Here is a 27,842-nt window from a genome sequence, read left to right as displayed (position 1 = left end):
GAAATTCTACTGAGATCCTAGTATTTCTGCGTTTGTACAAATGTCTCTTGGAAGTTTGTTTTAGAAGATAGCACTGGATCTTTCCTGAGGCCCACAAGGAAAGTACAGGGTGATCTGAGAAAATATAACTGGTGTCATTGATATATGAGAGTCAAAGAAGACTTTAAGAAAGCAAGATTTGTGCTTCTTTCTGGATGATATATTCAGATATATTGATATTACTGTCCCCAGGCTGGTCTTGAACTCCTGGGCTCAAGCGATCCTCCCACCTTGGCGTCCAGAAATGCTGGGATTACAGGTGTGAGCTACCTCGCCTGGCTGCAGACACTGTTCTGCAGTGTCTGATACGGAAGATTTAGCAGAGCCCCTGCTGTCATAAAGCTTGTGTTCTAAATGGCTGTGGCAGAGAGACAGACACTAAGGAAGTCAACAATTATCTGAAAGATCAGTAGAATTCACAAAAAAAAAGGGGCAGGGGGAAAGGATTTGAGGCTGAGGGGAAAGTAAGAACATGATTTGTTTGTTTTGAATAGGTCTCAGATTCTGAATTTAATGACTTATTTTAAAAAACAAGAAGAATAAGTAGATGTATGGTAGACTGTAGGTACACTGAGTTAAGGTCTTCACCTGAGAATAGGAAGTCCTGTTGGGTTCGCATTTACATGGCAAAGTAATTAGATTAACTCGATCAGAATTGTGTTTTGAAAAGATTACTTCAAGTCAAAGCCAAAAACTAATAAGAGATCCTGTGATTTTTGTGACATGAGGCCTGTTGTGGAATTCCTAAAGCCGCTGAATATAACAGTAGAACTCGAGGGAGTCATTTGGAATTATTCCAAACTAATAATGACCCAAACTGACCCGAAGAGTTCAGCCAGAACTAGATGAGCAGTAGGAATGTACTTTAACTTGCTGTACTTGGCTCCCTGTCAGCCGTGATTAAGTAGCCTTCTATTTTCGGTTTAATTTTGGTATGGTATATTTGGAGCAATAATATTCCATTAAAGTGTTTTATGCTGAGTATTCAAAGCATTACCTGTGTTACTACTTGACATAAATCAAGTATATGTCTTTTATATTATGTCTTTTATATGTCTTTTATATTAACCATGGACTCTCTTTCAAGGGAACAGTAGTTTGATTATATCCTGCATATTTGAATCAAAAGGAATTTTAATGTAACTAGTGGATTTAGCATTATCTCATGTTAACAATTAACAATCAAAAATTCTTTTCTTCCATGGGCCAGGTGCGGTAGCTCATGCCTGTAATCCTAGTACTTTGGGAGGCTGAGATGGGAGGATTGCTTGAGGCCAGGAGTTCAAGACCAACCTGGCCAATATAGTGAGACCCCCATGTCCATAAAAACATTATTTTCTTCTTTTACATAAAAATTATGCTAGTACAAAGTTTTTTCAAATGGATAAAGTATTACACACTTCACATTTTAACATGTAGAAGTGAAGCAATAAGATGAAAATAATATCAAGATCTAGATATAAGGACTAGTATTAGCTCTTCTAAGTAAAGTTTTCTGTAGTACAATTTTCTTCTTCATTAGGTCATTTTGTAAACTCAAACACTATTTCTCTCTTTCTCTCTCTCTTTTTTTTTTTTTTTTTTTGACAGGGTTTTGCTCTGCTACCCAAGCTGGAGTACAGTGGCATGATCATAGTTCTCTGTAGCCTCCAACTCCTAGGCTCAAACGATCCTCCCACTACAGCCTCCTGAGTAGCTGGGACTACAGGCATGTGCCACTACACCCAGCTAATTTTCTTATTTTTCTGTGGAGACAAGGTCTTGCTATGTCCCCCGGCTGGTCTCAAATTCTTGGACTCAGGTGATCCTCCAGCCTTGGCCTCCCAAAGTTCTGGGATTACAGGAGTGAGCCACCTGCCTGCCAAACACTACTTCTTACATGCAAAGTATATTATAGTTCTTTCGTAATTGACCTATTAGCAGCATTTTACAGTTGATCTCTTTCTCCTTTTGAAATCCTTTCTTCATTTGACTCCAGAAGAACATCAAGCTTTCAGGGGTTTTTTTTCCCTGAATATTCCTTCTAGTTCCCCTTTCCTTGATTCTTCCTCATCTTCCTGACCAAATCCTTCTGACCTCCCCCAGACCACACATATATATATGTGTGTGTGTGTGTGTGTGTGTGTGTGTATATATATATATATATTTTTTTTTTTTTTTTTTCTTTTCGAGACAGAGTCTTGCTCTGTCACCCAGGCTGGAGTGCAGTGGTGCGATCTTGGCTCACTGCAACCTCTGCCTCCCAGGTTCAAGCACTTCTCCTGCCTCAGCCTCCCAAGTAGCTGGGATTACAGGTACGCACCACCATGTCATTAATTTTATTTTTGTATTTTTTGTAGAAACGGGGTTTCACCATATTGGCCAGGCTGGCCTCGAACTCCTGATCTCGTGATCTGCCCGCCTCGGCCTCCCAAGTGTTGGGATTACAGGCGTGAGCCACTGCGCCTGGCCATTTTTCAGACTTCTATTTCTATTTACACATACTGCCTTGGAGATGCCATCCTACCTCATTGCTTTACATATAATCTATATCTGATAATTACCAAATTTACATTTCTGGCTCAGACCTCTTTCTTTTTTTTTTTCTTTCTTTTTTTTTTTTTTTGAGACGGAGTCTCGCTCTGTCACCCAGGCTGGAGTGCAGTGGCGCGATCTCGGCTCACTGCAAGCTCCGCCTCCCAGGTTCACGCCATTCTCCTGCCTCAGCCTCCCGAGTAGCTGGGACTACAGGCGCCCGCCACCTCGCCCGGCTAGATTTTTGTATTTTTAGTAGAGATGGGGTTTCACCGTGTTAGCCAGAATGGTCTCGATCTCCTGACCTCGTGATCTGCCCGCCTCGGCCTCCCAAAGTGCTGGGATTACAGGCGTGAGCCACCGCACCCGGCCAGACCTCTTTCTTAAACGTGGATGCTCAACTCTTTTTTTGAGACAAGGTTGCACTCTTATCACCTAGGATGGAGTGTAGTGGCAAGATCACAGCTCACTACAGCCTTAACCTCCTGGACTCAAGTGGTCCTCCCACCTCATCCACCGCCACCCCTATATAGCTGGACTACAGGTGTGTGCCACCACACCCCAGCTAATTTTTTTTTTCTTTTTCTTTTTTTTTTTTTTAGATGGAGTCTCGCTTTTTCGCCAGACTGTAGTGCAGTGGTGCAATCTCGGCTCACTGCAACCTCCACCTCTCAGGTTCAAGCGATTCTCCTGCCTCCCAAGTAGCTGGTACTATAGGCATGCGCCACCACGCTCAACTAATTTCTTTGTATTTTAAGTAGAGACCGGGTTTCACCAATTGGCCAGGAAGGTCTCAATCTCTTGACCTTGTCATCTGCCTGCCTTGGCCTCCTAAAGTACTGGAATTACAGGGGTGAGCCACTGCACCCAGGCCCAATTTTTTAAAAACTTTGCACAGCCGGGCGCGGTGGCTCAAGCCTGTAATCCCAGCACTTTGGGAGGCCGAGACGGGCGGATCACGAGGTCGGGAGATCGAGACCATCCTGGCTAACACGGTGAAACCCCGTCTCTACTAAAAATACAAAAAAACTAGCCGGGCGAGGTGGCGGGCGCCTGTAGTCCCAGCTGCTCGGGAGGCTGAGGCAGGAGAATGGCATAAACCTGGGAGACGGAGCTTGCAGTGAGCTGAGATCCGGCCACTGTACTCCAGCCTGGGTGACAGAGCGAGACTCCGTCTCAAAAAAAAAAAAAAACAAAAAACAAAACTTTGCACAAACTGGTCTCCAACTCTTGGGCCCAAGCATTCCTACTTCCTCAGCCTCCAAAGTGTTTGAGTTACAGGCATGAACCACCACGCCTGGCCAACTTTTTACTTGATATTTCCACATAGGCATCTCAGCCAACACTGAATCCTTTTCTTCCCCCGCAAACTTGTTCCTTTTGTAGTGGTTCACATATCAATAAATGGCTACTCCATCCTTCTGGTTGCTCAAACTAAAAATCTTAAGTTATTCTTGAATATTGTCTTTTTTTATACCACACATCTAATTTGTCAGCACATCCTTTTAGCTCTACTTCAAACTATAACTATAGTTACCGTTTTATACTTTTTGACTTTTACCACCTGGAACCAAGTCATCATCACCAATCTCCTGGAATATTGAAATATCTTTTCAACTGGTCTCTGCTCATCTACTCTTGCCCTATTTAGTTTTTGGGTTTTTTTTCCCCCAAACACAATAGAGATAAGTGAGATCATTTCACTCCTTTGTTCAAAACCCTTTCAGTGCTTCTCAGAATAAAAGTTAGTCTTCCCAAAGGTTTACTAGGTCCTCTGCATTCTGGGACTGCTCCACCTCCTGCTTTTACCTCTCTGACCTCTTTAATATTGTCCCTTGTTTGTTCTGCTTCTGCCCCATACTAGCTTTCTTGTTTCTATAACATAGACATGTTTTAGTCTTAGGACTTTTGTACTTGCTGAATTTTCTACCTGAAACACTCTTCCCTTAGATAATCACCTGGCTGGCCCTTTTACCTCCTTTAGGTCTTTATAGTCAAGCATCATTTTCTTGGAGAGATTTTCTCTTACAGCCGATCTAAAACTGCTACATCCTCCTGCTTCCCAGACAGTCCCACATCAATGTTCACAGTGTTTTCTCTCATAAACCTGTATCTCCAATATAAATGGTATATCCAGTTCTCAATCCAGAAACCTAGTCATCATTCTTCCCCTCTTTCTAACATCTATTCATCACTGAATCTACTTGATTCTTTCTCCTAAATTAGTTTTCTAACTTTTTTTGCTGTGTATCCCAAAAGAATTTTGAAAAACTTGCACATTTTTATGCTGACATCTGGAAATTTCCATTTTACATTTAAATAGTTGCAGTAGATGTAATTTTATATGTGTTGTAAATACTCATGTTTTAAGGAAAAACAGTTCCATCAGTCTTTTAAATGTGCTGAATGGAATTTAAATACGAAAATAATTTGATATCCACCATCATCTTTTAAAAATACACATGAAAAGTGTGTCTTTAAAAGTTGGAAATTTTACACTGTCCTTTTTTCTCTGTGAACTTTTTTCATTATATTTCCCATACATAATTCTAATATAATATTTTTAGACTTGAGTCTTTAATCCCTCTTTTTAATTTATACTTCTTTACAACCACAAAAAAGTCTACATACTGAGTTTAAAAAGATTTTCCCTACGACCGTAAAGCTTTAAAACCTGTCTTTTGAACTGAATTATTATTATTATTATTAAAGTCTCATTCTGTCACTCACCCAGGCTGGAGTACAGTGGCATGATCATGGCTCACTGCAGCTTCAACCTTCCAGGCTCAAGCGATCCTCCCACTTCAGCCTCCTGAATAGCTAGGACTGCAGGCACATGCCACCACACTTGGCTAATTTTTAAAAAATCTTAGAGATGCTGTCTTTTTATTTTCATGGGCCTGTCCCCTCAGGAAGATGTGTTTTTCGACAGTAGGCTAGAGGATGGAAGAGGCAAGATACTTAAATGAAAATATTTGTAATTATCTCTTTGTTTAGTGTCCTAGGATTTATGTATTGCACTTCAGAGCAACATGTGTATACTATAGAGAATTTCAAGATAAGTGAGAGATCCGCCTTTCTTAGTAAAATGGAAGGGCAGCTGTGAAAGGAGAGGTGTAAAAGGAGACCCTGCTTTACTCACTGTGTGCAGACACCTTGTCAGACAGATCTTCTTTAGGAAAGAGTACACATGGCTGTTTAGAAAGTATCCTGACAGACGTGGGTGTTTGGCCCCGGGACTGATTAAACATAAGTGAATGAAACAAATTTAATAGTGATCTTTTCCCAGTTCACAGGGGGAAAAAAGCTATTTTTTTTCAATTTTATTTTTCTTCTATAAATTAGAAAAAAACAATCTTTGTTGTCTGCTGCAGTTTACTTGCTAGTGAGTAGTGAAAGATTGTAAAATAAGTGAACGAGTGATAATGGAGGTTTTAAAGGGAAAATGGCTTTTAATACTTTTTGGTTTTTGTCTTACAAACATGTTCCTGTAGTTTGATTTTAAGTTTTAAAGTCATTACTAGCATTGTCCCTGCTGTGATAGAATATATGTCTTAATATTTCATGTTCTGCAAAGAACACTGATTTCCAAATGATCTGCCACTGGAACAAGTTGGGAACCATTTGTCTAGCCTGTACTATCCTGGGTTTACAGGCAAATGGCCTGCCTTTATGGGAAGGTGCTTCTAGGTCATGTGCCATTCACAGAAAACTTTGATGACAAAAAGTTTTGCTTCAGCTAATCTTTTTTACATATTTGATTATATTTTGGTAAGCTCTCACCTAATATTAAGTAGAAATAGCTCCTTGGCCTGTACTTATTTGCATTTAAATAAACTTACATTGTGAAAGCCTGCTGAAAGTACCTAATTAAGAGCATGGACTCTGAGAAGTATTAGTAGACAGTGGGAGGAATAGAGAAACATAAGAGAGGGAATTCCCTCATTTATAAAGTTGTATGAGAACCAGGTCTCCAGATACATATCCAGTGAAACGAAAACAAATTTTATGGAGTTTAAAAGCTTTTTCAGTATCCAGATAATTTCAGTGAGGCCAAGAGATCTGTTTGCTGCTGTGAATCTGTTTAACAAGTATTTACCGAGTACTTTCTTTATGCAGGGTCTGTTTTGTTTTTTTTTTTTTTTTTGAGACGGAGTGTCTCTCTGTCGCCCAGGCTGGAAGTGCAGTGATGCAGTCTCAGCTCACTGCAAGCTCCACCTCCCGGGTTCACGCCATTCTCCTGCCTCAGCCTTCCTAGTAGCTGGGACTACAGGCCACCACGCCTAGCTAATTTTTTGTGTGTGTTTTTAGTAGAGACGGGGTTTCATGTTAGCCAGGATGGTCTCAGTCTCCTGACCTCGTGATCCGCCCGCCTCAGCCTCCCAAAGTGCTGGGATTACAGGCGTGAGCCACTGCGCCTGACCCAATGCAGGGTCTGTTCTTTTAATGACATACTAGATTACCTGTATGCTAAGAATACAGGTGTAGGGAAATAGGAGGAGACCAAAAACAAGAAATGGGAGCTGATGTGGTAGTGCCCACCTGTAGTCCCAGCCACAAGGGAGGCTGAGGTGGAAGGATCCCTTGAGCCCAGGAGTTTGAGACACCACTGCACTCCAGCCTGGGTGACAGAGCAAGATTCTGTCTCCACACCTCTCCCCTGCCCCCCAAAAAACAAAGAAGTGATTCCTGATCTTAATGAGTTTAGAGTATACAACTGTGGTTTCAATTCTTGCTTATACACTTTGATTAGAAAAATGTTGCCTTAGAATATTACATTTTAGAATTATTTTTAAAAACTTTATTGGGATATAATTGATATAAAGTATTTACAGTGCATACAATTACAATGTACAATTTGATGTTTTCAACAATGTGATAAGTTGTATATACACAGTAAAACCATCCCCATAAAGCTAGTAGACATACCCTTCAGCCCCATAAATTTCCTCTTGACTGTAAACTCCCTCCTATTTCTCCCCACTCTCAGGAGACATCCCAAGCCATCACTAATCTGTTTGCTTTCATTATCGATTGCATTTTCTAGAGTTTTATATTAATACTAATAGAATCATACTGTAAATACTCTTTTTTTTCAATCTGGCTTCTTTCAGCATGATTATTTTGAGATTCATTTATGTTGCATGTATCAGTAGTTCATTCCTTTTTATTGCCCAGTAGTGTATTCCATTGTGTAGATATACTGTGGCTTGTTTATCCATTCACTTATTTATGTACATTTAGTTTTTCAGATCTTGGCTATTCAAATAAAACTAGTCTTGGCCTCCCAAAGTGCTGGGATTATAGGCGTGAACCACCACGCCTGGCTGCTTAACTTTTTAAGAAACTATCAAACTGTTTTCTAAAGTGGTTGTAGTTTTACGTTCCCACCAGCAATATAAGAGATCCTGCTCCTCCTGCCAACACTTGGTAATTTAATTTTAGCCATTCTAATAGCAGTGTAATGGTATTTTGTGGTTTTAGTTTGCATTTCCCCAGTGATTAATGATGTTGAACATCTTTCATGTTTTTATTTACCTTCCATATATCTTCTTTGGTGAAGTGTTTGTTCAGATCTTTCACCCATTTTTGTTGAGTTGTTTTGTTTTTTGGTTTTTTTTGGCGGGGGGTGGAGTCTTGCTCTGTCACCCAGGCTGGAGAGCAGTGGCACAGTCTCAGCTCACTGCAACCTCCGCCTTCTGAGTTCAAGTGATTCTTTCCCCTCAGCCTCCCAAGTAGCTGGGATTACAGGCACCCACCACCATGCCCTGCTAATTTTTGTATTTTTAGTAGAGACAGGGTTTTGCTGTGTTGCCCAGGTTGGTCTCAAACTCTTGGCCTCAAGGAATCCACCCACCTTGGCCTTCCAAAGTGCTGGAATTACAGGCATAAACCATCTCACTCGGCCCCCTATTTTTTTTTTCTTTTTATGGAGGTTTCATTATATACCATTCTCTTAATACTATCTTTTTATCTTTTTCTTTCTTTCTTTCTTTTTTCTTTTTAAGAGGTAGGGTCTTGCTATGTTGCCTAGGCTGGTCTTAAGCTCCTGGCCTCAAGTGATCTTCCTGCCTCAGCCTTCCAAAGTACTGGGACTATAGGCATAAGCCACTGCACCTGGTTTATACTATCTTTTGGAGAACAAAAGTTTTAAATTTTTATCAGTTTGTTTTTTTAGGGACTGTGCCATTAGTGTCATATTTAGGAAATCTTTGCCTAACCCAGGGTTACAAAAATTTTCCCTTCTAGAAATTTTTTATTTATTTATTTTAATTTTCAGAAATTGAGATAAGGTCTCACTGTGTTGCCCAGGCTGGTCTCGAACTCTTGGCCTAAAGTGATCCTTCAGCCTCGGCCTCCCAAAGTTTTGCGATTATAGGTGTGATCCACCATACCTGGCCTGTTCTAGAAATTTTGTGGTTAAATTTTATTTTTATATCTATGACCTATTTGAATCACTTTTTCTTTCTTTTTTTTTTTTTTTAAATATCTCACCCTGTCTTATGGTGCTGGTCGAATCATTTTATATATGGTGTGATAATTCTGCATATGGTATGTTTGTTTTTTTGCATGTGGATTATCTGTTTTTTCTGTGACCATTTATTGAAAAGGCTATTCTTTTTCCTTTGCTAAAGGTCTTCATGCTTTTATTTAAAAAATCAGTTGCCCACATATGTGTGGTTTTATTTCTGGATTCTCTATTCTGTTCTATTGATCATTTCGCTTATCTTTATGTCAGTGCCATACTGTTTTGGTTACCATAGCTTTATAGAAATCTTTGAAATCAGGTAGTGTTAGCCCTTCAACTTTATTCTTCTTTAGAGTTGTTTTAGTTATTCTAGGACCTTTGTATTTCCATAAGAATTTTTAAATCGACATACCAGTTTCTACAAAAAAGCTTGTTGGAATTTTGATTGAGAGTGTCTTGCATCTACAGATCATTTGGGAGAAATTGACATTATAACAGTGTTGAGTCTTCCAACTCATAGCTTATCTCTTCATTTATTTCTTTAATTCCTATCAGCAGCATATTGTATTTTTATTTTTATTTATTTATTCATTTTTATTGTATTTTATTTTTATTTTTTGAGATTGAGTCTCAGTCTGTGACCCAGGCTGGAGTGCGATGGCACAATCTCAGCTCACTGTAACCTGCGTCTCCTGGATTCCAGCGATTCTCCCACCTCAGCCTCCAGAGTAGCTGCCCGGCTAATGTTTGTACTTTTGGTAGAGATGGGGTTTCACCATGTTGGCCAGGCTGGTCTTGAACTCCTGAACTCAGGTGATCTTCCTGCCTTGGCCTCCCAAAGTGCTGGGATTACAGGTGTGAGCCACCGTGCTCTGCCAGTATTTTGTAGTTTTAGTGTATATCCTTCAACTAAATTTATTATTTTCTTTTTAAATTGAATTTTAATATTTCATAATGGGCTGGGTATGGTGGCTCACGCCTGTAATCCCAGCACTTCGGGAGGCTGAGGCAGGCAGATTACCTGAGCTCAGGAGTTCGAGACTAGCCTGGCCAACATGGTGAAACCCTTTCTCTACTGAAAATACAAAAATTAGCTGGGCGTGGTGGTGCGCACCTGTAGTCCCAGCTACTTGGGAGGCTGAGGCAGGCGAATCTCTTGAATTCGGGAGGCGGAAGTTGCAGTGAGCCAAGATCACTGCCCTACACTCCAGCCTGGGCAATAGAGCAAGACTCCATCTCAAAAAAAAAAAAAAAAAAAACCAAAACCCCAAAACATTTTATAATGAAAACATTGCCAGTATTCTTAATCGATGTTTGAGATATTTGCATCCTTGTGGAAATCTTGGCAATGGAATGAAGAATTTGGCAAAAATAAATATCAGACTGTGTATCCAAAAGGATTTATTTCCACATTGTACCTGAAGCTCAAATGTTAATTAATGAACAAGTGTATTAGCAAGATTTTTAATTTAAATGTGAAGATGAAAAACTGAAAAATATAAATTAGGAAATAACATTTCTATAACTTGTTAAGTGTAGTGGTTTATCAGGTTAAAAAGTTAAAGTGCTTTTGTGTGTGTCTACACATGGATTTATAGTATGAGACTATTCTATTTATAGTGTTATATGTAAGGAAATGCCTTCTGGCAATTTGAAAATATGGTGTAACTAAAATACAGGTCTGACTTGTTAATCTACTGTTAAAGACTGGAAATTATTTTAATTGCTCTTTTTCTGACTAGTCTTTCAAAAAAATATGATAGGCAAATTGGTTCTGTTGTGGTAATTTTATGTTTACTGTCTCTGTGGAAGTGTAAAGCATGGTTCTCTTCCATCGTCTTCTTGATGTCCTATTACAGTATTTATGGGTGAGATTTTAATATTGCGTATTTATTTTTATGACTGTTTTTGTATTTGAAATTAAGAAGTTTGGCATAAGAAACTTTGATGCTTGATGTTCAAATTGCTTTGTAGCTTATTTAACAAAATCATAATCACAGAAAAAGAATCCATCCCAGTTAGACATTATCTTTTTTTTTTTTTTTTTTTTTGAGACGGAGTGTCGCTGTGTGGCCCAGGCTAGAGTGCAGTGGCCCGATCTCGGCTCACTGCAAGCTCCACCTCCCGGGTTCGCCATTCTCCCGCCTCAGCCTCCGAGTAGCTGGGACTACAGGCGCCCGCCACCACGCCCGGCTAGTTTTTTGTATTTTTTTAGTAGAGACGGGGTTTCACCATGTTAGCCAGGATGGTCTCGATCTCCTGACCTCGTGATCCACCCGCCTCGGCCTCCCAAAGTGCTGGGATTACAGGCTTGAGCCACCGCGCCCGGCCGTTAGACATTATCTTAATTCTCATGTTCATCATTTTCACTGAGTGGGGCTCCTGGCTTTTTATGGAAAGATGTAAGAAACAACCTTGCCCCAGGGAGGGGGTCCTGAGGAGGCAGGAGGATTGTTTGAGCCACGGAGTTGGTGACCAGCCTGAGCAATTTAGGTAGGCCTCATCTTTTAAAGGAAAAAAAAAGAAATGGCCTTATGAAGTCCACTGCCACACTTGCAATATAAATGTTTATTTATTTAGAGATGGAGTCTCATTATGTTTGGAAGCCTGAAACTCCTAGGCCCAAGGAATCCTCCCACCTTAGCCACTAAGAGTAGCTGGGACTACAGGTATCCCACTCTGCCCAGTTAAATGTCTATTTTTCCAAAAATGTCATTTTAAAATCAATTGATCTATTAGAAATGTATGGTTAAAATGTAATTAAGTTATCTCTGGCTGTGTTAAAGAAGTGCAGGGTATAAGAGGAAATATTTATTTTCCCAAAACCTAATTTGAATTTATTAGAAAATATGTTAGAAACATATTTCTAACATAGAAACATATTAGAAAGCCTGATTTTTTGGATATCGGTCCTATGTGAATTTCTAACTGCCTTACTGTTAGACTTTTTGGACCAGACTTCTTCAAAGAGTAGTCTTTTCTTACCATGGCCTTCCATTTCCCCATTCCCCAATTCAAAATTATTTTTATCAATTAGTTTGTATTTTGTCAAAATTATTTATATAAATAAAAAGATAATTAGCTCTTACTTCCCCCTTAAACACAAAATTTTCTGTTTCCTAAAGAAAACCACTTTAACTTTTCAAAGTGATTTATTTACTTCTATATTTCTAAGAAAGAAAATGTGCTTATATTGTTATTTCTTGTTTTTTTGTTTGTTTGTTTGTTTGTTTTTTGCTGTTTTGGATGTTTTCTGTTGAGTTCCTACCATGGAGGGTAAGGATTTAATATTCTTTTCTCTCTCTCTCTCTTTTTTTTTTTTTAAGGCAGGGACCCACTCTGTTGTCCAGGCTGGAGTGCAGTGGCACAAAGTATTTAATATTCTTTAATATGCACATACATTCCCCTCCAACCACACACACTTTGCATTTTCTCTTCCCCCACTTCAAGTTATATCTTAATTTGAGTTGGATTAATAGTCAAAGTTTACATTATTATGACTGTAAATGCTATTTTTGGGGGTTTTTTTGTGGGCAGAGGAAGGGAGGGGGAACAGGGTCTCACTCTGTCGCCCAGGTTGGAGTGCAGTGGCACAATCTCCACTCACTGCAACCTCCACCTCCCGGGTTCCAGCTGAGATTACAGGCACGTGCCACCAGGCCCAGCTAATTTTTGTATTTTTAGTAGAGATGGGGTTTCACTGTGTAGGCCAGGCTGGTCTTGAGTTCCTGGCCCCAAGTGATCCACCCCCACCTTGGCCTCCCAAAGTGCTGAGATCATAGGCGTGAACCACCGCACCCGGCCTGTAAATGCTATTTAATCTGCTTTTTCTTTTCTAACTCACTGCTTTTACTGGAGTTATTAATTATCTTGTTTTCTTGTTTGTGTGTTTTTCTATGTAGTATACTTGTTACCAAATTGAAACTTCTTACCGGTTTTCTAAATATCCTATCAAGATTTTCATCCATTATATACTCTGTCAAGTTCATTTTCTTGAGACAGTCTCTCCCAGAGCCTTCTGACCTGCACCAGTGTGGACTGGTCACTTTTATTCCTGTTGTACAGCTCTCATCCTATAATTTCCTTTCATTTTATGATGGTCATTCCTTTGACCTTTCTTCCCTATTGATTCCTTTATTTCCTTTATCCCATTTTTTTCTTTCTTGATTCATACCCTTGTTTTAGTGTAGTACAAATGACAGAAGCTTAATGATAAAGGCTACGTGAGAGATAAAGTTTTTGACCTTATTCTATCTAAGAATGTCATTTTAGCATGGCATTTGATATTGTTGGTGTCTTGGATTCCAGGCTGAACATCATTGCCATCTAGCTTCTAGTATTACTGTTGAAAGCTAATGTCTGCTTCTTGTATATAATCTGCTCCTCCTCACTTCCCTGTCCTCCCAGTCTTGTAGGATATTCTTTTTGTCTCCAGTGTCCTGACATTTAAATTTTGTTCAGTGACGTGGGCACTAGAAAAGCCTTTTAGACTTATTTTATTGATAATTTCCCCACTCAATTTCCTCTGTTTGCTAGATGATTCTCAAACTTTTGAAAACCTTATTTATGGTGAAGTGTAACATATAATCAGAAAATGTTTAAAGGATAAATACACATTTTAAGGAACACCTATGTAACACTCAGGTTAGAAGATAGAACATTGTCAGCACTTTTCTCAGAATAACTCTTCAAAAGGTAACCACTTTTATGGTATTCACTGTTTTGATTTTCTTTCTTTTTGAGACGGAGTCTCGCTCTGTTGCCAGGCTGGAGTACAGTGGCATGATCTCAGCTCACTGCAACCTCCACCTCCTGGTTTCAAATGATTCTCCTGCCCCAGCCTCCCGAGTAGCTGGGACTACAGGTGTGCACCACCACGCCCAGCTAATTTTTGTATTTTTAGTAAAGATGGGGTTTCACCATGTTGGCCAGGATGGTCTCGATCTCTTGACCTCGCGATCCGCCTGCCTTGGCCTCCCAAAGTGCTGAGATTACAGGTGCGAACCACTGCACCTGGCCTGTTTTGATTTTTCTTTACAGTTTTTCCATCTCAGCATGTGTCCCTTAACACCGTTGTTTATTTTTTTTTCTGACTTTGTTTATTTTTTATTTTTGTATTTAATTTTGTCTGACTTTGTGAATGAAATCCCATTGTCTGTATTTTTATCTGGCTTCTTTCTGCCAACATTTTTTCAGGGTGCATCCACATTTTATCTAGCTGTCATTACTACTGCATTTTTTTGACTGTGTATATTCCATTGTATTAATAAGCCACAATATATCTGTCCCATTCTGGATGAATATTTGAATTCTTTTCTAGTTTTGGAAGGTATTATTAATAATGTTATTTATGAGCCTCCTAGCATATGTCTTCTGATAAACATGTGTGCTCATTTCTCTAGAGCAGTGCTGTCTAGAAGAGATATAATGTGAGCCACACATGTAATTTTAAATTTTCCCTCCTAGGCTGGGCATGGTGGCTCATGCCTATAATCCCAGCATTTTGGGAGGCCAAGGCAGGAGGATTGCTTGATCCCAGGAGTTCAAGGCCAGCCTGGGCAATATAGCAAGAACCTGTCTCAAAAATTAAAAAATAAATAAAAATTTTCCTCCCTAAGTGAATTAATTAATGCAGGAACAAAAAAAAACAAATACTACATGTTCTCATTTACAGGTGAGAGCTAAACATGGGTACCCATGGACATAAAGGTGTTAACAATAGACACCGGGGACTAATGGACAGGGAGTACTATGCTCAGTACCTGGGTGATGGGATCGTTTGTACCCCAGACCTCAGCATGACACAATATACCTAGGTAACAAAATCTGCACATGTGCCCCCTTAATCTAAAATAAAAGTTAAAAAAGAAAATTATCATAGCCACAGTTGAAAAGTAAGAAGAAACAGATGAAGTTGATTTTAATAACATATTTAACCCAATAAATCTAATCATTTCAGCATGTGTCATAAAAATTGAGAATTTGACTTCTTATTTTAATACTAAATCCTTGAATCTGGTTTGTATTTTACACCAACATCCCATTTCCACTCAGTGGAGCTACGTTTGAGGTGTTCAGTACCCACATGAGGCTAGTGTCTATTATATTGGACGGTATAGTTCTAAAGAAATATATGTAGATCTGGCCGGGCGCGGTGGCTCAAGCCTGTAATCCCAGCACTTTGGGAGGCCGAGACGGGTGGATCACGAGGTCAGGAGATCGAGACCATCCTGGCGAACACCGTGAAACCGCGTCTCTACTAAAAAATACAAAAAACTAGCCGGGCGAGGTGGCGGGCGCCTGTAGTCCCAGCTACTCGGGAGGCTGAGGCAGGAGAATGGCGTAAACCCGGGAGGCGGAGCTTGCAGTGAGCTGAGATCCGGCCACTGTACTCTAGCCCGGGCTACAGAGCGAGACTCCGTCTCAAAAAAAAAAAAAAAAAATATGTAGATCTATCCTGAATATATATATCCTATAGTGCAATTGCTCAGTCATAGAGTATACATATCTTGAACTTTAGTACTTTAATGGCAAAGTGTTTGAAAGTGGTTGAACCATTTTACATTCTAGTAGCAGTGTGTGATAGTTCCCATTGCTCCACATAGTTACCAACGTTTGATATTACCAGAATTTTTAGTATTGCTGCCTGGTAAGTGGATAGTTTTCATGGTGGTTTAATTTGCATTTTTCTGATTACTTAAGAGCTAGAGCACTTTTAAATATATATATGGGCTATTTGAATTTCTTCTTTTGTGAAGTGCTAGTTTAAGGGCTTTTTGCCCATTTTTTTCTCTTGGGATTTTTATCATTTTTTTCTTACTGAACTTCTAGGAGTTCTCTATATATTCTGGACATAAGCCTTTTGTTATACGTACCACATATATCTTCTCCAACTCCGTAACTTGCCTTTTTACCTTCTTAAAGATGTCTTTTGATAAACCTAAATTTTAAAGTTTAATATAAAGTTTATCAGTTCTTTCCTTCATAGCTAGTAATTTTTTGTGTCCTATATAAGAAATCCTTTTCAATTCCTAAAATCATGAAGGTATTACCTAGTTTTACACTGTCAGAGCTTTATTGAGTATATTTATTTGTTAGGCCTAACATGCAGCTAGGATTGATTTTTGGTTAAAGGATGAAGTAGTAGTCGTTGATTTTATTTTTCTGCAGTGGTTCAACACTATTCATACACTTCCCTGCCTCCCTCACAACTCTCTGCCCACCTCATACTCCACAGTGCCATCTTTGGAAATAAGGGTCTATATATATGTGGGCTTGTTTTTGGACTCTGTTATGTCCCATTGATTTCTTTCTCTATCCTTATGCTATTGTCACATTCTTTATTACTGTAACTTTGTAATAAATCCTGACAACCATTGGAGCAAATCCTTGTACTTCCTTACAAACGTATGACTTTCTTGTCAATAAAAAAAAAGATATATGACTGATTTTCTTAGCCTTTTGCACTTTTATGTACATTTTGAAATTATCTTGACATTTTTGGCAAAACAACCTGCTTGGTTTTGATTGTGATTTTATAACTGCATGGATCAATTTTGAGAGAACTCAGAGGTATACAACATTAATATTAAGTCTGACAGTTCACCAACATGGTACATGGTATCATCTTTCATTTATTTAGCTCTTTTATTTTTCTTAAAGTCTAGTTTTCTCCCTAGGGGTCATGTGTACCTTATCATGTGCTCAAGGTGCACAGTATTTTAAATTCTATTGTAAATGCTATTTAATTTTTTTTTTTTTTTTGAGACAAGGTCTCACTCTCACCCAAGCCGGAGTGCAGTAGCATAATCATGGCTCACTGCAGCCTTGACCTCCTGGGCTCAGGTGATCCTCCCACATCAGCCTCCTGTATAGCTGGGACTACAGGTGTGTGCCACAATGTCTGGCTAATTTTTTGTAGAGGTGGGGTCCCCATGTTGCCCAGACTGGCCTTGAACTCCTGGGCTCAAGCGATCCTCCTGCCTCAGCTTCCCAAAGTGCTGGGATTACGGGAGTGAGCCACTGCACCTGGCCTAAAAATTTTGTTTGGTAGCTTTGTTGCTGGTACATAGAAAAGTTTATTTTTTATGAATTCAGATAATTTATCTGTACAATGTTTTTGTCCTGCATGGGTGCGTTATTTTGTCCTCCATGGGTGCATGGATTCTTCAGAGAAACAGAATCAATAGGAAACACACACACACACACACACACACACACACACACACACACACACAGAGGAAATTGGCTCATGAGATTATGGTGGCTGAGAAGTCCAAGATCTGCATTTGTCAAGTTGCAGACCCAGAAAAGCCAATAGTATAATTCTAGTCCTAGTCTGAAGGCCTGAGAACCAGAAGAGCTGATGGTATAAATTCCAGTCTGAGTCTGAGTCTGCAGGCAGAAGACTGATGTCCCAGCTCAAATACAGTTAGGCAGAGAGAAAGAATTCTTTCTTAGCCTTTTGTTCTATTCAGGCCTTCAGTCAAGTGGATAAGGCCACATTGGGGATGGGAGTCTGCTTTTCTCAGTCTACCAACTCAAATGTTAATTTCCTCCAGAAATACCCTGACAGACATACCCAGAAATAGTGTGTAACCAGTTATACGGGCACCCCAAAATTAACCATCACAATGGGCAATTTGTTTCTTCTTTACCAATTCTTAAATTTTCTTTTTCTTGGTTTACTGTACTAGCCAGGACCTCCAAATACAATGTGGAATAGAAATGGTAATAGAAAATATCCTTTTTCTTGATCTCAAAAGGAAGGTTGTCAGTGTCTTGTCTTACCATTAACTACGATTTTATATTAGGGTTTTTTTTTTTTTTTTTTTTTTTTTTTTTTTTTTTTTTGAGATGGAATCTTGCTCAGTCGCTCAGGCTGGAGTGCAGTGGCGTGATCTCAGCTCACTGCAGCCTCTGCTTCCCGGTTCAATCGATTCTCCTGCCTCAGCCTCCTGAGTAGCTGGAACTACAAGCATCTGCCACCACACCGTCTAATTTTTGTATTTTTAGTAGAGACGGGGTTTCACCTTATTGGCCAGGTGGTCTCAAACTCTGACCTTGTGACCCCCCGTCTCAGCCTCCCAAAGTGCTAGGATTACAGGTGGGAGCCACCACACCTGGCCTATTGTGGATTTTTAGTGTATATCCTTTATCAAATGAAAGAAGTTTACAAAGAGATTGTTTGTTTGTTTGTTTGTTTGAGACAGAGTCTCACTGTCACCCAGGCTGGAGTGCAGTGGCACGTGATCTCGGCTCACTGCAACCTCCACCTCCCAGGTTCAAGTGATTCTCCTGCCTCAGCCTCCCGAGTAGCTGGGACTACACGCACCTGCTACCACGTCTGGCTAATTTTTTGTAGTTTTGGTAGAGACGGGGTTTCTCCGTGTTGGCCAGGCTGGCCTTGAACTCCTGACCTCAAGTGATCTACCTGCCTCGGCCTCAGAAGTGCTGGGATTATATGTGTGAGCCACCGTGCTGGGCCCACAAAGATATTTTATCATGAATGAGTGTTGAATTTTTTTCAAACGACTTTTCTACATATATATTGGGATGGTCATATTTTTCTTTTTTTCTCTCTCTCTTTTTTTTGAGATGGAGTCTCACTCAGTCAGCTAGGCTGGAGTGCAGTGATCTCGGCTCACGGCAGCATCTGTCTACTGGGTTCAAGCAGTTCTCCTGCTTGGCCTTAGCCACCCAAGTAGCTAGGATTACAGGCCTGTGCCACCAACCTAGCTAATTTTTATATTTTTAGTAGAGATGGGGTTTCACCATGTTGTCCAGGCTGGTCTCGAACTCCTGACCTCAGATGATCCACCCACTTCCGGCCTCCCGAAGTGCTGGGATTACAGGTGTGAGCCACTATGCCCGGCTGTGATAGTATAATCTTATTTGTATACATTATGGAATTTAGTTAGGTGATACTTAGGCTTTTTTGTTTTTCTGGATTCATAAGTGAAAATGGCCTATAATTTTCTTTTCTTTTAGGGATGAGGTCTTGCTCATTGCCCCAGGCTGGAGCGGAGTGGCACCATCATGGCTCACTGTAGCCTTGACCTTCTGGGCTCAAGTAATCCTCTTGCCTTAGCCTCCTGAGTAGCTGGGACTACAGGCACATGCCACCATGCCCAACTAATTTTTTATTTTGGAGAGATGGGGTCTTGCTATGTTGCTCAGGCTGGTCTGGAACTCCTGGCTTCAAGCGATCCTCTGACCTTGGCCTCCCAAAGTGCTGGGATTACAGGCATGAACCACTGCCCAGCTGAAAATGGCCTATAATTTTCATCTTTTTGAGTTTTTATATAAAGGCTAGTCCCAAAATAAATTGGAGAGTTTATCTTTTTTAAAAAAAAATTTCTAAATTTTCGCTTAAGATTGTTGTATTACTTCCTTTATGTTTGATGAGTTTGTCAGGGAAGCCAGGTAGACCCATATGATGGGCTATAATGCAAGTCTCAACAAATTTCAAAAGATTGAAATCATAGAAAATTTGTTTTCTGGCCAGGCATGGTGGCTTATGCCTATAATCCCAGCATTTTGGAAGCAGAGGTGGATGGATAGCTTGAGCTCACAAGTTCAAGACCAGCTTGAGGTCAAGCCTATAGTGAGCCATGATTGCACTACTGCATTCCAATGTGGGTGGCAGAATGAGACTCTGTCTCAAAAAAATTAAATAAGTAAATAAAATTAAAAAGAAAGTATGTTTTCTGACCACATGATTATTATAGAAATCAATTTTAAAAACCTTTAAAAATATTTGCTTCTAGATTCTTAAGGTGAAAGAAGAAACCATAATGGAAATTAGAAACTATAGTCCACCATTCTTATCCTTGGGTTCTTAATCTACAGATTCAGCCAACCTCAGATCAACAATATTTGGGAAAATAATGGATGGTTGCATTTGCACTGAACACATACAGACTTTTCTTTTGTCATTATTCCCTAAACAATACAATATAATCACTATTACATAGCATTTACATTGTATTAGGTGTTTTTTGTTTTTGTTTTTTCTTTTTGAGATGGAGTTTCGCTCTGTCACCCAGGCTGGAGTGCAGTGGCACGATCTCAGCTCACTACCAGCTTCAGCTCACTACCAACTCCACCTCCCGGGTTCACGCCATTCTCCTGCCTCAGCCTCCCGAGTAGCTGGGACTACAGGTGCCCACCACCACGCCCGGCTAATTTTGTTTTTGTATTTTTAGTAGAGACGGGGTTTCACCGAGTTAGTCACGATGGTCTTGATCTCCTGACCTCATGATCCACCCACCTTGGCCTCCCAAAGTGCTGGGATTACAGGTGTGAGCCACCACACCCAGCCCATTGTATTAGGTGTTATAAGTAACTTAGAGATGATTTAAAGTATATGGGAGGATGTGGGTAGGTTGTATACAAATGTTACACCATTATATATAAAGGACTTGGGCATCCATGGATTTGGGTATCCACAGGTGTCCTGGAAGTACTTTCCCACAGATACTGAAGGATGACTGTAATTTGAACTGGATGATTACAAAAATATTCCATATGAAAATACAGGTTTTTACAAAAGTAGTTTTAGAGAAAACATACATATTAGAAAAGAAAGTTTGACAAAAATGAGCAAAGTGTCCATCTCAAGAAGTTGGCAAAAGAACCTAAGAAGCGGAAGAAATAATGAAGATTAAGCAAAAATAAATGAAATATAAAGCAAACATAAAATAGGATCATAAAAGCCAAGAGTTGGTTCTTTTAAAGATTAATAACATTGATAAACCTCTGAGATGCTGATCAAGAAAAGAACGAACACACAAAAACTAGTATTAGGAATGAAAGAAGGGATTTTACTATAAATCCTATAGACTTACAAAATATGAGGCTATAATGCACAATTTTATGCTATTTTTTTTTGAGATGGAGTCACCGAGGCTGGAGTGCAGTGGTGCGATCACTGCTCACTGCAACCTCTGCCTCCCAGGTTCAAGCAATTCTCCTGCCTTAGCCTCCTGAGTAACTGGGATTACAGGCACGCGCCACCACACCCAGCTAATTTTGTATTTTTAGTTTCACCATGTTGGCCAGGCTGGTCTCAAACTCCTGACCTCAGGTGATCCGTCTACCTCGGCCTCCCAATGTACTGGGATTACAGGCGTTAGCCACTGTGTCTATGCTAATTTTTTTAAACTCTCATTTTGTTCAGGCATGGATCCCTTAGGAAATGGCAAAGTCTAAATCATAGGCTAATCATTTATTGGCAATGGTCGGTTTAGTGGTAGGCATGTGATCTGATGTTAGGAAGAATTCTATGGTAAATTTTGAGACTTCAAATGAAATGGTTAACTTCAATTCTGTGTTCTTTGTGGGGAGGGTTTTAAATTACTTTTGCTTAACTATGAGGCTATTCAGGTTATCTATTACTGTGTTAGTGCTTCTGATTTCATGGCATAAAAATTTAAAACAGGCTGGGTGTGGTGGCTCATGCATATAATCCCAGTACTTTGGGAGGCTAAGGTGGGAGGATCACTTGAGCCCAGGAGTTCAAGACCAGTCTGGGCAACATGGTGAGACTTCATCTCTACAAAAAGTTTTAAAAATTAGCCAGGTTATGGTGGCACACACCTGTAGTGCCAGCTACTTGGGAGGCTGAGGTGGGAAGGTCACTTGAGCCCAGAACTGCAGTGAGCCTGGGTGACAGAGTGAGACCCCGTCTCAAAAAAAGAAAAAAGAAAGCAATACTTTTTTATTATTTCTTTCAACAAATATTTATAGGACACCTACTGTATGCTAGGTACTATTATTTACCATATTTCTTATATCCAGTCAGACAGGATTATTTTTTAGGACAAAAATTTAGAAACAAAAACGGCTCATTCCTAGAAGGATACAGCTGCTTAATAAAAAGAAAAGAAAAAAAAAAAAAGAAAAGAAAAAACGGTAGGGGGCTCAGCATAGCTGGTGGGGACAATGCTATTGTGAAAGCTGAGTAGTGCGTATTTCACAGAGCACCTCTGTAATTTGTAAAGGAGTATGGTTTTTCAGAGGTACCTTTATTACTGGGATTCATGACCTGCATGGACTTCAAGTAGGTTTGCTGACTTCAAGGTATCCACAATTCCTCTGAAATTGTATCGAGTAGTTTATGTGTATATGCTTTTTGGTGATAGAGAAGAGAGGGTTCAATGACTTTCCATAGATTTTTCAAAGGGTCCAAAAATATTTAAGAACCACTGCTCTGTGGGTTAAGAAAAGTTTACAGAGACCAACAAATAGTTTTTTTCTTCATTTTGTGTTTTATGTCTGTTTTGAGTAACCATTATAGTAAAATATTAATTATGTGTAAGATTCTCTTTGACTTTTGTTCAATTTATATTATTTTGCCATTACTTTAACTGATAACTTTTTTTAAAGGTTCAGGAACAAGTGCATCCCACTCTCTCAGCTAATGAAGAGTCTCTCTATTATATTGAAGAGCTGATTTTTCAGCTGCTTAATAAATTATGCATGGCCCAGCCAAGGACTGTTCAAGATGTAGAGGTAAAAATTATGTTGTCATTTCAAGAAGTCATTCAACCACTGTATGAATTAATTTTTGTATCTATATCATTCTAAATTGTTGTGGAAACTAAAACCATTGAAATTATGCATGAGATATATGGTCAGTTTGTTTTTGACAAAAACATCAAGGCAGTTCATTGAGGAAAGGCAAATTTTTCAGAAAAAAAAAGTCTTAGAACAACTGGGTGCATTTATGAGGGGAAAAAACCTTGAAACCTATCTCATGCCGTAGACAAAAATTAATTCAAAATGGATCATGGCCTTAGACAACAGCTAAATACAAGGTTTCTAGAAGAAAATTCTGGAAAATATCTTCATAATCTGGGGTTAGGCACATGTTTTTTAGAGAGGATTCAAAACATAGTACTTTATATTTAATCATAAGGCCAGGTGCGGTGGCTCACGCCTGTAATCCCAGTACTTTGGCTGACTGAGACGGGAGAATTGCTCGAGCTCAGGAATTTGATACCAGCCTGGGCAATATAGGGAGACCCCGTCTCTACAAAAAGTTTAACAATTAGCCAGGCCTAATGGCATGTGTCCGTAGTTCCAGCTACTCGGAGGCTGAGGCAGAGGATTGCTTGAGCCCAGGAAATCAAGGTTGCAGTGAGCCATGATCATACCACTGCACTCTAGCTAGGGTGAGAGAGGGAAACTCGGTCTCAAAAAAACAAAACAAAGAAGAAAATAGATGAGAAATTTAAAAGATGTAGTCATAGACTAGTGGAAAACGTAGAGCTTGAATCCAGAATATATTAAAAACTACTGCAAATCAATAATGAAAAAGACACTTTTCTCCCCTAAAGGGGCAAAAGTCTTAAACAGAAACATGTAAAAGAAGATTTACTAATATTCAGTAAGCACATGAAAAGGCGCTGAAGCTCGTAAGTGATCAGGGAAATAGAAATTAAAACCACGATGAGATACTGTTTCCCACCCACTAAAAAGGATAAAATTAAAGACTGATTACACCAAATGTTGGTGAGAATATAGAGCAGCTAGCTCTTTCTTTCTTTTCTTTTCTTCCTTTCCTTTCCTTTCCTTTCTTTTTTTTTTTTTTTTTTTTTTGAGACAGGATCTCGCTCTGTCACCCATGCTGGAGTACAGTGGCACAATTACGTCACAGCTCACTGCAGCCTCAACCTCCTGGGCTTAGGTGATCCTCCCTTCTCAGCCTTCTGAGTGGCTGGGATTACAGGTGTGGGCCACCATGCCCAGCTACTTTTAAATGTTTTTGTAGAGATGAGTTTCCCTATGTTGCGTACGCTGTTCTCAAACTCCCGGGCTCAAGTGATCCTCCCACCGTGGCCTCCCAAAGTGCTGGAATTACAGGTGTGAACCATTGACCCCAGCCTCAGCTCTGTCGCCCAGGCTGGAGTGCAGTGGCGTGATCTCGGCTCACTGCAAGCTCTGCCTCCCAGGTTCATGCCCTTCTCCCCCCTTAGCCTCCCTAGTAGCTGGGACTACAGGCGCCTGCCACCGCGCCCGGCTAATTTTTTTGTATTTTTAGTAGAAACAGGGTTTCACCGTGGTCTTGATCTCCTGACCTCGTGATCTGCCCGCCTTGGCCTCCCAAAGTGCTGGAATTACAGGCGTGAGCCACTGCACCCGGCCTAACTATAACTCTTAAACATTGCTAGTGGGAATATGAAATGGTATAATCATTTTGGAAAACTGTCAGTTTCTTATAAGTTAAATATATATCTAGCATATGACCCAGTAGTTCTGTTCCTATTTGACCCTAGAGAACGAAAATATATTCACAGAGACCCACACATGAGTGCTAAAGCGGTTTAATTCATAATAACCAAGAGTTGGAAACAAGTCAAATTTCTGTCAACAAGAAAATGGATAAATAAATGTGGCAGATTCATAAAATGGAATACTAGTCAGTAGTAAAAATTTAAAAATGAACTATTGATATGAGCAATAATATAGCTGCCATTCATAAACATTATATAGAGCAAAAAAGCCAGACCCAAATGAGTACATATGTATAATTTCATATATATATGAAATTTAGAAACAGCTAAAGCCAATTGAGGTAGAAATCAGAATGGTAGTTGCCTGTGATGGCTGGAGATCAGGGTTATAAAAATGTTCTCAATGAGACCAGGCATGGTGGTTCATGCCTGTAATCCCAGCACTTTGGGAGGCTAAGGTGGGTGGATCACTTGAAGTCAGGAGTTTGAGACCAGCCTGGGCAACATGGTGAAACCCCATCTCTACCAATATTACAAAACTTAGCCCATGTGGTGGTGCACACCTGTAGTCCCAGCTACTCCGGAGGCTGAGGCACAAGAATCACTCAAACCCAGGAGTTGGAGGCTGCAGTGAGCCAAGGTCTTGGTGCCACTGCACTCTAACCTGGGTGACAGAGTGAGACCGTCTCAAAGAAGATGAAAAAAAAAAAATGTTCTCTGTGTCAGTTGAGATAATGGTTACACAGACATAAGCATTTCTAAAACTCAACAAATTGTACATTTTAAGATCTGTGTATTTTACTGCATATAAGTATTACCTCAGTAAAAGATTAGTGTAAATTTTGAGGACATTTGCTCATTGATTTAAAAAAATGTATATGTATGTGTGTGTATATATACATATCTCTCTGAAAAACTATGTTTAAATTAGTGCTAAAATACTTGTTTTGCCTTGGTTACATGGAAGTAGTTTTGGATTTTTAGCAATATCTGTTAGGGAGAGTTTTACTTCTTTTGTATAAAAGCACCCTGTGCACATAAAATTAATATTAATATAATTTGTATTCTTTTTCTCCTGCTAAAAACAAAACAAATGTCTGACAGTACAGCTATCAAAAATTATTTTTGTTTTTATTTTTTGAGATGGAGTCTTACTCTGTCACCCGGGTTGGAGTATAGTGGTGTGATCTTGGCTCACTGCCGCCTCAGCCACCCAGGTTCAGGCGATTCTCCTGCCTCAGCCTCCCAAGTAGCTGGGACTACAAGCGTGTACCCCAGGCTAATTTTTGTATTTTCAAAAATTACTTTTATACTATACTGTTTACATTTCCTTTTTTTTTTTTTTTGGAAAATTTTTTCTATAAGCAACAACTTTCTTTCTTTCTTTTTGTGAAGTGGCATGATCATAGCTCACTGTAGCCTTGAACTCCTGGGTCCAAGTGATCCTCCTGCCTCAGCCTCCCCAGTAGCTGGGACTACAGGCATGTGTCACTGCGCCTAGCTAATTTTTATTTTTATTTTTGTAAAGACTGGGCCTTGCCGTGTTGCCCAGGCTGGTCTTGAACTCCTGGTCTTCAGTGATCGTCCCTCCTCAGCCTTCCAAAGTGCTGGAATTACAGGTGTTAGCCACCATGCCCAGCTATAACAAATTTCAGTATAAAGGGAAATCTTAATTTGTAGCAATTGAACTGTTAAGATTTCCAGGATTCTTGGAATTAAAGCATTTTTCCCCGTGTTCTCTGCTGCCAGTTGTTTGGGTTTTCTTGTGTTTTGTTTTAAGAGACAGGGTCTTGCTTTATCACCCAGACTAGCGTGTAGTGACAGGATCATAGCTCACTATAGCCTTGAACTCCTGGGATCAAGCAGTTCTCCTGCCTCAGTGCGTGCAACCATGCCTGGCTAATTTTTAAATTTTTTTGTAGAGACAGGGTCTCCCTACTTGCACATGCTGGTTTCATACTCCTGGCCTCAAGGGATCCTCCCACCTCGACCTCCCAAAGTGCTGAGACTTAGAGGCATGGACCACCATGCCCAGCCTCTGCTACTAGTTTTGAACATGAAATAAATACACTGAAAGCATACTTTTCAATAGCTAAATTTGCTAAAATCTGAGACTATAATTGTAAATATAGGAGACCCTGCTAAATTAGAGTTTAATTCAGATCTCAGTAGTTCTTTTTCATGCCAATGAATCACTAATTAAATTAAATTTAGATGAACTGCCTAGGTGCAGTGGCTCACACCTGTAATCCCAGCACTTTGGAAAGTTGAGGCGGACACAATCACTTGAGCCCAGGAATTTGAGACCAGCCTGGGCAACATGGCAAAACTCTGTCTCTACAAAAAATAGAAAAATTAACAAAGAGTAGTGGTATGTGCTTGTAGTCCCAGCTACTTGGGTTGCTGAGGTGGGAGGATCGTTGGAGCCTGGGAGGTGGAGGTTGCAGTGAGCTGAGCCGCCCCTGCACTTGCACTTCAGCCAGAAGTGAGACAAAATAAGACCTTGTCTCCAAAAAAAAAAAAAACCAAGATGAACCACAAAGGCTAGGATTGTTTTTGTCAAGGTATGTATTTTCATAAGCCATTCTGAGCTCTCTAACCCACTTCATCTTCCAAGAGATACATGATCCCTTTTATTTGAAGCTCTAAGATTAGAGTGGCTGTATACTAATGATTAAAAATGAATGAACAATTTTTGCTCTGCTAGGTAAATAGTTTTAACTCTAGAAACCTAATTTAAAATCACTAATACACTATCTCATGTTTTCTTAATCTTTCTTATATATCCTATGTATTGTTTTTTCATTTTTCCAGTTCACCTTAATTATGTTTAAAGCTTTCTTTTTGAATTTTGCCTTTTTGTTTTATCCATGAAAATTATGTGGAATAATTTTGATAGTCCTGTTGACCTTTTTTTTTTTTTTCCAGTTGGGGTCTCCCTCTCACCCAGGCTGGAGTGTAGTCGCATGATCTCGGCTCACTGCAACCTCTACCTCCTGGGTTCAAGCGATCCTTCCACCTCAGCTTCCCAAGTAGCTGGGACTACAGGCATGCACCACCATGCCAGGCTAATTTTTGTCATTTTTAATAGAGATGGGGTTTCATCATGTTGCGTGGCTGGTCTCAAACTCCTGAGCTCAAGTGATCCACCTGCCTCAGCCTCCCAAAGTGTTGGGATTACAGGCGTGAGCCACTGTGCCCGGCCTGACCTTTTTTTAAACCAAAAAATTTATTTATTACAGGAATCAGAATGTATTGTCACTGTTATCTGCTAGCATTAAGAATAGTGATCAAGTTGAATTTTGTATGAATTTCCTATTTACAAACACTTTTATTAATACTACAATGGTTCTGCTATGATTGAGCAGGAGCGAGTTCAGAAGACCTTTCCTCACCCAATTGATAAATGGGCCATTGCTGATGCACAATCTGCTATAGAAAAACGAAAAAGAAGAAATCCTCTTTTACTGCCTGTGGACAAAATCCATCCTTCGTTGAAGGTAACAAAAGATTAAACATTAGTTGGGGGGTGTTCTTTATAACAAATAATATTTTATTTCTATATTTATAAAGCATTAATG

The 27,842-nt window shown here is 39.7% G+C and overlaps 1 protein-coding gene across 4 annotated transcripts in view; it reads left to right on the top strand.

Annotated features, from left to right (window-relative positions):
* The window catches only part of SOS2 (SOS Ras/Rho guanine nucleotide exchange factor 2), a 114,675-nt gene that overhangs the window by 4,891 nt on the left and 81,942 nt on the right, over nt 1-27,842 (top strand). For all 4 annotated transcript variants that reach the window (XR_012415771.1, XM_065548783.2, XM_065548785.2 and 1 more), the window contains exons 2-3: nt 22,412-22,537; nt 27,630-27,761. Coding sequence is in view for 3 of the 4 variants with exons in the window: in XM_065548783.2 (XP_065404855.1) it covers nt 22,412-22,537; nt 27,630-27,761 (258 nt within the window). In the remaining variant the exon portion in view is untranslated. The remainder of the gene's footprint in view (nt 1-22,411; nt 22,538-27,629; nt 27,762-27,842) is intronic.

Source organism: Macaca fascicularis, chromosome 7, assembly GCF_037993035.2.
Source record: "Macaca fascicularis isolate 582-1 chromosome 7, T2T-MFA8v1.1".
Classification (NCBI taxonomy): Eukaryota; Metazoa; Chordata; class Mammalia; order Primates; family Cercopithecidae; genus Macaca; species Macaca fascicularis.
Note: the sequence above shows the minus strand (reverse complement) of the source record. Positions and strands in the feature narration are given on the sequence as shown.